An 11,531-nucleotide genomic window follows, 5' to 3' on the forward strand; every position below is an offset into this window, starting at 1 on the left:
TTAACAAACCCTACTAGTATCCCTGAGGACATGGGTTTGATCCCTGGCCTTGCTCAATGGGTTAAAGAATCCAGCATTGCCACGAGCTGTGGTTTAGTTCACAGACGTGGCTCAGATCCCAAGTTGCTGTGGCTGTGGCATAGGTTGGCAGCTGTAGCTCCCATTCGACCCCTAGCCTAGGAATTTACAAATGCCGTGGGTGCAGCCCTAAAAAAACAAAAGACGGAAAAAAAAAAATAGGTATTTTTAAAATGTTGCATTTAAGTCCATTATCCATTTTAAGTTAATTTTTATATAAAGCATGAGATTTAGTTTGAATTTTTGCAATGTTTGTTTTTGTCAATGGATATCCAATTACTCTAGCACCATTTGTTGAAAGGACTATCCTTCTTGCATTGAATTGCTTTTGCACCTTTGTCAAAAATCAGTTGGGTGTATTTGTGTAGGCTATTCCTGGCTTCTTCATTCCATTGATTGATGTGTCTGTTCCTCTGCCAGTATGACACTGCCGTTATTACTGTAGCTATATTGTAATCCTTAATATCAAGAAGAGTGATTCTTTTCACTTGATTCCTCTTTTTCAAGAGTGTTTTAGCTATTATAAATACTATGCTTTTCCATATAAATTTTAGGATAAACTTGTTATGCTTACAAAAATCCTTGCTGGGGTTTTGACACAAATTGCATTAAACCTATGGATCGATTTAGAGAGAATTGATATGTTTACTAAGTTGAGTCTCCTAATCCAGGAACACATATATCTCTAACTATTTATGTCTTCTTTGGTTTCTTTTATTAACATTTTGTAATTTTCAGCATTCAAATTATTTATGTTTTGTAAATTATTATAGTACTTTTTAATAGAATGATTGGAAATAGTATTGTGTTTTTAATTTTGGTTTCCATATATTCGATTTTACTATATAAAAACATCCTTTTATTTTCAACCTACCTATGTCATTGAATGTGAAGTGAATTTCTTCTTACTTCAAACCCATAGAGTTGGCTTGTGTTTCTTTTTGCTTGTTTGTTTGTTTGATCCACTCTGCCAATCTGCCTTTTCAATTGATGTATTTACACCATTTACATTTAGGGTGATTCTTGATATATATGAGCTTAAGTATGCAATTTTATTATTTGTTTCCCGGTTTTCCTCTGTTTCTCTTTTAGCACCTTCCTATGGGTCACTGGAACAATTCTGTCTTGATTTATTTTTAGTGTTTGAGAGTATCTCTTTGCATAAAATGTTGTTGATTTAGGTATTATAATACACATATCTGACATCACAATCTGTCAGTATCAACATTTTTATCATTTGAGTGAAGTATGGAAAACATTTCTATTCAGGCCCTTTTGCTTTCCCCAAATTTTAATATCACTGCCTTGAGCATCAGATATTACGGTTTTTGTTGTAATTATCATGATTGTAAAAATTCATGAGGCGAGTCTATTATATTTATCCCTATTTTTTTTTACCTACTTTTATATTCTACTTTCCTTGCTGAAATTCCAAATTCTTTTCCTTTCTGTTTCTAAAACTTCATTTAGCCACTCTTTAAGGATAGGTTTGTTAGCAAAAAATTCTCTTAGCTTTTCTTCATTTGAACATGTCTTTGTTCTTGAGGGCCATTTTGCTGGATATAGAATTTGCAATTGACAGTTTTCTTCTTTCAGCACTTGAAAAAGGTCATGCTATTTTCTCTAGCAACGATGGTTTCAGATGAGATATCTATGTCATCTGAATTATATATTCCTCTGATGGGTAATATACGGTTTCTTTCTAGTTGCTTTCAAGAATTTGTATTTTGTGTTCAGTTTTCAGAATTCAATTATATGTCTTGGCATGAATTTCCTTGGAATTATCCTGGTAGGGTTTTCTCAGTTTCTTGGAACTGTTAACTTTGTGCCTTTCATCAAATTTGGGGAATTATCCACCATAGTTTCTTTCAATACTCATTTAGACCCACTTTCTTCTCTCCTGGGACTCCTATGATACAAATGTTCAGATTTCAGTTACTGTACCTCAGGTCCTCGAGACTGTTCATTTTTTTCCTAGTCTATTTTCTCTCTATTGTTTATATTGAGTAAATTTTATTTCTTCATCCTCAAGTTTGCTGATTCTATCCAATATCATCTCTTATATACAATTCATCCCCAGTCAAGAAGTTTTAAAAATTTCTGTTATTGTATTTTTCAGTTCTATAATTTCCATTTAAATCCTTTTTATAGGGAGTTCCCCTCATGGCTCAGTGGAAGCAAATACTAATATCCATGAAGATGTGGGTTTGATCCCTGGCCTCACTCAGTGGGTTGGGGATCCAGCATTGTCATGAGCTGTGGTGTAGGTTGCAGATGCAGCTCAGATCTGGTATTGTTGTGGCTATGGCAGTGGCATAGGCCAGCAGCTACAGCTCCAATTCAACCCCTAGACTGGGAGCTTCTATATGCTGTGGGTGAGGCCCTAAAAAGCAAAAAATAAAAAATAAAAATAAATAAATAAAAAATCCTTTTTATACATTTTTATGTCTTTGCTGAAATAATTTTATTTTTTTTTGTTTCAAGAAAAGTTGTAAGTGCCTGTTGAAAGAGTCTTGTGATGGCTGCTTTAAAATCCTTGTAAGGTAATTCCAAAATCTGATTCATTTCAGTGTTGGTTTCAATTAATTGTCTTTTCTCCCTGATATATCTCCAAACTGTGGATCCTAGCTAGTCAATATTAACTCCACAATTCTGCTCTGGCCCATTCCTTTGCCTCTTCTGGCCAACCGAAGTGCTGGTTCCTTGGGCTAGGTGTCTTCTTAAAGTAAATTATTTTATACTGGCTTTTGAGGTACAAGACTTGGATTAAATGTAGATGATATGGTTTCATATTTTCATCATTCCCTTTGAGTTCTATTTAATAATCTCTTAATTTGATCTCTCTGGCATTTAAAGGCTTTAGCTTTGGGGTGTATATTTCCACACCCCTTAGCTCCTCCCTTCCCCCCCTCCCCTCCTTCTTCTTTTTTCTTTTCCTTCTTCTTCCTCTTCTTCCTCCTCATCTTCTTTTTTTCTTCTTCCCCTCCTCCTCCTCTCCCTCCCCCCCTCCTCCTTCATCTTGTGTTTCTTTTTTTTCTTTGGTCTTTTTGTTTGTTTGATTGTTTGTTTGAGGACTGCACCCATAGCATATAGAGATTCCCAGGCTAAGGGTCCAATCGAAATTGCAGCTACTAGCTTACATCACAGCCACAGCAAGGCCAGATCTGCCATGTCTTCGACCTACAATGCAGCTCACGGAAATGCTGGATCCTTAACCCACTGATCGGGACCAGAGATCAAACCTGTGTCCTTATGGATACTAGTCAGGTTCCCTACTGCTGAACCACAGTGGAAATTCCCCACCTTGTATTTCTTTGTTTTAAATGTCTTGCCTCCAAAGGCACCTTCATTCATCTTCCATATCCAGGTTTTCAGGAGCCTCTTTTCTAGTTTTTCTCATTCCTAAAGATATTTTAGTTGTCCTCATTTCAATAGGCAGAATGATTTTTGTTGTTCAGGAGGAATGAACAAAGCTTTCATTATTGCTTGGAATTCTCACCCTACTTTCTCTGCTGCCTCAAGTTCTTCTATCCTCAACTTATTTACATCCCACCCCAAACCACCTGTGTTTTCTAGACTAAGATCTGTTCTTCTTTGGCTTAAATAAAAAGTTTACCACTACTTCCAAAAAGCCATTGTTGAAATGCTAAAAGACTACAGGATTATGTGCATATAGATTTCTGTGTTACTATGTGAGGTCAATAGCTGGCACTTTTGAATTGCCTATTGCATTCTATATGCCTTCTAATTAGTGCTTCAAGCAGTAACTCCTTGAATCCTCCCAATTCTTTCTCATAGGTATCAGTTACCTTTCCATAGAAAAATAATTTCTCCAGGATCCCACAACTCAAAGGCATATTAAGATATATTCAAAAAAAGAAAAAAACCCAAAAACTCGTAAACATTCTAAACCCAGTTTTCTGCCTCGAAAACATGTGCTCTTTTTCACCTAACATACATGAGCCTTTGGGCAAGACAAACAAAAACAAAAACAAAACTATAAAAATGCTTTCACTAATGAGTAAAATATATATAAGCCTAAAGACACACAATGATAAGACCAGAAAAAGATCAAGGCTTGATGCTAGAACTAGGTTTGAGGAGTTCCCCTCGTGGCTCAGTGGTTAACAAACCTGACTAGGAACCATGAGGTTCGATCCCTGGCCTCGCTCAGTGGGTTAAGGATCCCCCTTTGCCGTGAGCTGTGGTGTAGGTCACAGACGCGGCTCGGATCCCGCGTTACTGTGGCTCTGGCGTAGGCCGGCGGCTATAGCTCGCGTTCGACCCCTAGCTTGGGAACCTACATATACCATGGGTGCGGCCCAAGAAATGGCAAAAAAAAAAAAAAAAAAAAAAAAAAAAAAAAAAAGAACTAGGTTTGGGCCTAGGTCTATCATTCATGAGCCCTATAACCTTGAAGAAGTGCTTTTACTGGCTGCATTAGTTTTCTTTGGCTGTGAAACAGACTACCACGAATTTTGTGGCTTAAAACAACACCCAACTACAGAACCCACAGTTCTGGAAGTCGGAAGTCTGGATGGGCTCAGACGGATTCGCTGTTTAATTAAGGCCAAAATTAAGGTGTTGGCAGTCTGATTTTATGCGCAGTTTCTAGAGAAGAATTTGCTTTCAAGTTCATTGAGATCCTTGGCAAAATTCAGTTGCTAGCGCTGCGGTCCTTGTCTCCTTATTGGCTGTCAGCCAGGGGTCGCTCTCTGCTCTTAGAAGGCTGCCCACATTTCCAGTCTTGATTTTATTATGAGGTTTTTGTTATGATGACTAAATGAGATGTATTGTACACACAGCGATGATGGATCTGATACCCGCTTAATGTCGCTGGGTGTAGAGGATACCCCCTCAACCCTCAAACATAAAACATTATACTACAGGAAATCCTACCAGGAGCCAGGTTCTGAAGTCTCTTAAAACAGAAACGTCAGTTGGTCTTTCCCTGGAAAGACATAAATTGGGTTTTGCGATAGAGAAATATTTACTGGTAGAAGTGGATGAGAGGCGGTGAAGTGTGTGGTAGTGGGGGGCATTCATTCTAACTGGCCATTCTGCATTGAAGAGAAAGTGGCAAGGCTTGGGAAAGCTAACCCCACAGGGGGCAAAAAGCATAAAAGCCGTGAGGATTGCAGTGGGTGAGAAATGCCCGCATTACAAATTCTGTAAGCACACCCCCCCCCACTTCAATGGGCGGGCGCCTCCGAACCCAGGACCGCCTCCCACCCTCGCCCCCGCCCGGGATGTAGGTACCCGTGTGGGGGACGCCAAAGTGGACCGCAGAGGGGCGCTCTGGGCTCGGCCAGCCCCGCACAGCCCGATCCCCCCTCTGCGAACCTTGCAAGTGGAGTCTCCCAGTCTGCGCCCCCTGGCTCTGGCAAACCAGTCTCAGTCCCACTGTTTGAGCATTTCGCCCCCAGCCTCCGAGCGCGCTGGTTGCCAGCTGCCGCTCGGAGTTTGGTTACGCAATTTGTTGCCGCAGCTGCTGCCGCGGCCGAAGCCACCTCAGTGAGGAGCGAATTTGCCGCGAGGTTCCCATCTCGGAAAGAGGTAAAAATCTGTCTTCCGCCTTTTTTCGGGCACTTGAACGCAAGGCGTACCGGGCGAACCAGGTTGCGCTATCGCGGGGTGGAAACCAGTGGGTGCACTGTCAGGGAAGTGGGTACCTGGGGACAGTCGCTACAGGTAAGGGGGTCTCTGTTAGCGTCCGGAATCCTAGCCCCTGTGGGAATCCCTGAGCGCCCCTCGCTGCCGGCGTGACCACACCCTGGATCGCGGTGTCTGCGGCATCCTACCCTTTGCCCGCAGTGATCGATCCATGTCAGAGACGCACACAGTTTTTTAAGACTGAAGGAGAGAAAGCAACAAGGGCTTATTAGGGGGAAAACTGTTTGGTAACATCGCTCGGATTTGTGTGTTTTGAGGTTGGTAAGCTGTCCACAGTTGAGCATTCTGTAGAGAGTACAGTAGTGTGGCACGAAAAATAAAAATGAAATAAAGATGGGTGCGTAGACATCACGAAAGTAACAGGACGGTGTTGTTGGAAGAGGCGCGGGGCGAACCTGCAGTATCCCCACCCGCATTGCATCTGGCGGTTGCTTGGGGTGGGCTGTAAGCTCCGCTCGCCGCAGAGGAGGGAGGGGAGAGGAGGGTGGGGTTGGGGAGCGAGCACCGCCCCCGGCCCCGCCTCCCCGCCCCCGCATCCCCAGGGGGAGGCGGGCCAAGCGGGCGCTGCGACAAGATATCATTCGGAGTTAGACTCTCATCTCTCACTCTTCCTCTCTCCCTCTCTTCCTCCCTAGGCTCTCCTCGTTGCTGGCCAAGTGCCAGAGAACCTGTGCACCTGTCTCCCCATCAATACCCAACGATGGGCAACTCCTGCTTCGGCCTCAAGGAACGCCTGATGAAGCGGCTTCGGCCTCTGCCTACGGTGATCGTCATCCGTACCTGCCTGCCCCAGCGAAGGAGCCGAGATTTCCGCGTGGTGGTCCTGGGCTCGGCCGGCGTGGGCAAGAGCGCGCTGGTGCAGAGGTGGGTGCGCGGCAACTTCCGTGAGGCGTATCTGCCGACTATCGAAGATACCTACCGCCAGGTGCTGGGCTGCAGCCACAAGGTGGGCGCGCTGCACATCACCGACACCACCGGTGGCCGCCGCTACCGGGGCCTGCAGCGCCTTGCCATTGCCAGGGGTCACGCCTTCATCCTGGTCTACTCCGTCACCAAGAAGCACACCCTGGAGGAGCTGAAGCCCCTGTACCATCTGATCCGCGAGCTCAAAGGTAACAACCCGCTGAAGTGCCCGATCATCCTGGTGGGCAACAAGTGCGACGAGAGCCACCGGGAGGTGAGTGAGAAGGAAGGGGCTGCCTGCGCGTCCGAGTGGAATTGCGCCTTCTTGGAGACCTCTGCCAAGATGAATATCAACGTGCAGGAGCTGTTCCAGATGCTGCTGAACCACGAGAAGAAACCCGCCGCCAGCGCCCAGCCCGCGCAGAAGAAATCCCAGATCCCCAAGACCGCCGAGAAGCTGCTGGGCAAGTGCATCATCATGTGAGCCCTGGGTCTTAGGAGCGCGACCTTCTCCTTCAGTGTGCCGAAATCATGGACCGACCCCATTGTGATGTGTCACCTGTACATGACTGACTTCTGTGCTGTGGTTTGATTGTAACAATTAGATGTCAATAAATGTCCCTTGTGAGTTAATACCTTTTCTTTTTCCCAGACAGGAGAATTCAAATTGTTAAAATATGGACATTGGAGGAGGAGAGGGAAATATGGACTTTGGAAGCATTTAAAAGATAGGACTTGGACAGACTTTAGAGATGAATGTTTGAAAAAGAGAATGAAACAGCAAAATGAATTGAAAGACGCCACTGCCCTTCTTGTGATCCTATTATTGTGTATTATTCTTAAACAGTTCAAGTCTTGTAAATGTCTGATCATATCTTCCCATTGTGTATTTAATTGTTAAGAAACATGTTTTTGCAACAAAAGCTTTGACAAATGACTGTGAGACAGAGATACATGATAAATAAATGAATATTCTATAGCTGAGCATTGAGGGTGGGAGCAGAGAAAATTGTGAAAATGGAAATTGCTTACTAAATATATGCTGATTGTTTCCTAAGTCATTTAAAAATGTTTGAGTATTCTACATAGCAGTTTAAAAAAATTATAACAATTCAATGACTTAATAAAGCTTTTCCTGCATGCAATCAGTTGCAGTAATTTCTTTTTTCATTGAACAATAACAAAAAACTACCCATTACCCATTGCCAGGCACATCTGGTGAAGATTTCTAATAAGAATTTTCCACATGGACACCCCTGCCATCTTGAAATTAGCCGGGTGCGGGGGTTGGGGGGGGAGTGGGGTGATGGTTCATGGGCCTCTGCAGTGCAGAGCTTGTTTGCATCCATAACCTTTCCTGGGCTGACATGCAGAAGAACTCCAGGGATCTTTGAAGAGGTCACTTGCTCATTCTGCTTGGAGGTAGGTGGTGAAAAGAAAACCTCAGCCTTTGGCTGCCTCAAAAAGCCCTCAAGAAGTACTGGGGAGGGATGGGATGGAAAGTAAGGGAAGAAACAGGTGGGATTTGAAATCCGAGAAATTTCTCCTTAAGGGAGAGTTTTTAAAGATTCATTTCATATTTGAACATAATTTGTTTGAGGGAATACACAGCTACACATGTCCTTGCTTTTGAGTGTTCTCCCCCCAGCCCACCCCCCACAACCCCAGTGATGATGGGGGGGGGGAGGCTCTTAGTCTGGTGATTTTTTTCCATAAAAATCTCTTATTGGATAAATACTGAACAGAGAAGAACATCACTGAGAAGGAATCATAAACATCTATCTCATAGTAGTACTGCCAGTATTGAGCTTAGAAAATTCATTCAGTGGCTCCTTTTAAATAGTCTGTTATTTAAAATTTTGTTCCTATTCTCTTTCAAAGCAATTATTCTCAACCACTAGGAAATATCTAAGTGGTTTTGCCATATTGCTTTTTATGTATTCTATTTTTTAAAAAAATATTTCTTAGCTAATATCCCTAATGGAGTAACTCCACTTCTAAAAGAAAACACTCTATCTTGGCTAGTTTTCAGGTGAATTCTCCTTGAAAAATGTGTTGAATGGTTGCTCTTTATAGATGAGCAAAGGGATATTGCTAAGTGGCAAATACTCCCCTTTAGAAAGGGGAAGGAAGAGATTTAATGCGGCAAGTAATACTTAGTAAAAAATATTTTCAGATTATAGCAGATGTTTATACAAGCTCTTTACATGCCAATGTTTCTATGTCATGTTAGAGGAAACGTTTATATAATCTTTAAATATGTCAGTGTTCCCCATTATATTATTTAATCCTCATAACAATCCAGTGAAGTGCGTACCGTTATGCGCATTTTGCAGACCGATAAAGATTACAAAACCAGTAAGTGACAGAGCCAACATTTGAAGCCAGGTGTTTTGCTCCAGAGCTGGTGCTCTTAACCACCATGGTGAACTGCCTCTCTAAGATGACCAGTTCAAGGACAAAGGAGCTGATTTTTCTGTTCTCTATTTTATGCAGATGTGGACAAAGAAGCTTCCACAGGGCCTCCCTAGAGGAGGGGACAGAAGGGCGACAAAGAAGCAAATCAATGATTACAAAACGCACAGGGTGGTTTAGAAACAGGAAGAGAGGTGTGTACAGGGGGTGCTGGAAAACTTTTCCCTGAAGGGAGCGTGTGGCTGAAATCTTTTATGCCTGGAAACTTAGTAAATATCTGCCTATATGTCATTACTGCTCGGATGGGAACAGGGAGGACATAAACCATTCTAACCATTCTTTGAGTTAATAGTGTTATTCAAAGGAGCTGGCACCTATAGTTTCTATTTTTGCACTATCCAATAAAGTAGTTTCTAGCCTTATGTAACTTCTGCACTTGAAATATGGTTAGTCCGAAGTGAGATGTATTGCAAATACATCATGCATTATTACAAAAAGAACAAAGGTAGAATATCTCATAATTTGTAATATTTATTACATGTTGAAATATTTTAGATATAGTGGTTTAAATGAAACACATTATTCAAATTAATTTGATATTTCTTTTTACCTTTTTAAACACGGCTGCTGGAAAATTTTAAATTGTCTTTGTGGCTCATCTTTGGCTCACATTATATTCCTACCAGGCACTGCTGATGCATAGTAAAAGTGGCTAGCAGAACTAATTTCTAATTTGAATGTTATTACATACACTAGCTAGAATCAACAATCAAGTGTCGAAAAACGTTAGCATGTATTTAAAATAATATATGTTGTCAGATGTCTAAGTAACTTCATGAAATTCAAGATTAACAGAAATGTAACAAAATCCACTGAGGTATGTTTGCATATAAATGAATTTGAAGAGTATATCTATAAGCTACATCTATAAACCTGGGCCCACAGGCCCAGGGCTTGGAAAAATAAATATGTCAGATAGTGAATTCCGGGAGCCGGTGAGGATTAAAATAAATGAAAACTGAAAATATGCCCACTCTACTGATATGATGTTTTTTCAGGCTACTGAAACCTGCCATCCATCCATTTGACATTGGGAAGTGAAAAAAGTGGAGGAAAGAAACCTGATGTGGAGATAAATGCAATTTTGTAAGCTGAGATTCAAAAAATTTAACTATTTGATACCAGTATTGTGAGTCTATGTGGGGGTGCGTTCATAGATGCTCATCTGTTTTGTCCTTCAGGTAAATGGATGTGACCTGGAAAACATCTCACAAACTTAGCAGAGCTTTAGAACTTCCCATGTCTGCCTCCAAATTTTCTTTCTGGTCTCCTCTGTGAGCACACGTTACATCACGTACCCTTTCCCCAAACAACCTGGATAATGTTCTGTTTCCTCAAGCATCCTATGGAGTCATTCCCTTGTTGTTTCTTCACCCAAGGTATGTACTTTTTCTTCCATTTTCTGCCTGTCAATCAAAATTTTATTCACCCTTTAAAACTCAGCCCAAGATGCAAATACCACTTCCACTGAAGGCATCCTTATTTTTTTCAAGAATTATTCCCAAACATTATTAAGGATTGGGAATACCCTAGCCCTTTTCCAAGCCTTGGGTACAAAGTCCCCACCTTCAAGAAGCTGGAGGCAGGGGGTGGGGGTGGGGTGGATGTGTGGAAGGGAGACAGGGTGGGAAATACACAGCAGTGTGTGACAGGCGCTGAGTCCATTCTCAACCCTGCTAACATACTGATCTTTCACAAATGCACTGTTCCTTCTCTTGAGCCATCATCTGCTAGATAGTCTGACAAATGTGCACAAGACTATGCAAAAGATGTGTTACAGCATTGTTCGCTCTACCTCTGCTGCTTATTATGGGTCTGTGGGGCAAGTCCTCTGGGTGTCGTTTTCCTCAGATGTGAAATGGGGATGATAATAATAGCTTCTATCCAGGATGGTTGTATTAAATGAGTTAATACACATAAAGTACTTAGAATAGTGCCTGGCACATTTGGAGCAATCCATAAATATTAGCTATAGCTATTATTACCAGAAAAGTGGAAATTACCTAAATGACTATCAATATGGGCTCAGCTATATTAAAATAATGAGGTGATACGAGCCAACACAAAATATCTCCAAGGCTTATTTTAAATTCGCTCCCATTTGAGGGTTAGAGTATGTGTGGTCATATATGCACAATAGAAAATTCTTCTAGAAGAATATTCAAGTAAATGTTAATAGGCATTGGCTCTGAGGAAGGCAATGGCAGTTTAATGGAAAGGGAAGGCCCACTTCTCATTTTATAACCTTTAATACAGTTTGAATTATATTGCCATTTGCAATGTTGTTTTTCTAATTATTAAAAAAACACACCAGATAATTTCCTTATGAGTCGCAGCAGGAAAGGACAGAGTGGGGACTAAAATCCAAATTTCTTAATACCAACTCCAGAGCTTTTAAAATT

At 41.7% G+C, this 11,531-nt stretch overlaps 1 protein-coding gene across 1 annotated transcript; it reads left to right on the forward strand.

The window, feature by feature from the left end:
* Positions 5,321-7,799, forward strand: DIRAS3 (DIRAS family GTPase 3). Its single transcript, NM_001044598.2, is given in 2 exon segments — positions 5,321-5,634; positions 6,387-7,799. A coding segment is annotated over 1 exon segment (687 nt). The 5' UTR covers positions 5,321-5,634; positions 6,387-6,451; the 3' UTR covers positions 7,139-7,799.

This window comes from Sus scrofa, chromosome 6, assembly GCF_000003025.6.
Source record: "Sus scrofa isolate TJ Tabasco breed Duroc chromosome 6, Sscrofa11.1, whole genome shotgun sequence".
NCBI classification, from domain to species: domain Eukaryota; kingdom Metazoa; phylum Chordata; class Mammalia; order Artiodactyla; family Suidae; genus Sus; species Sus scrofa.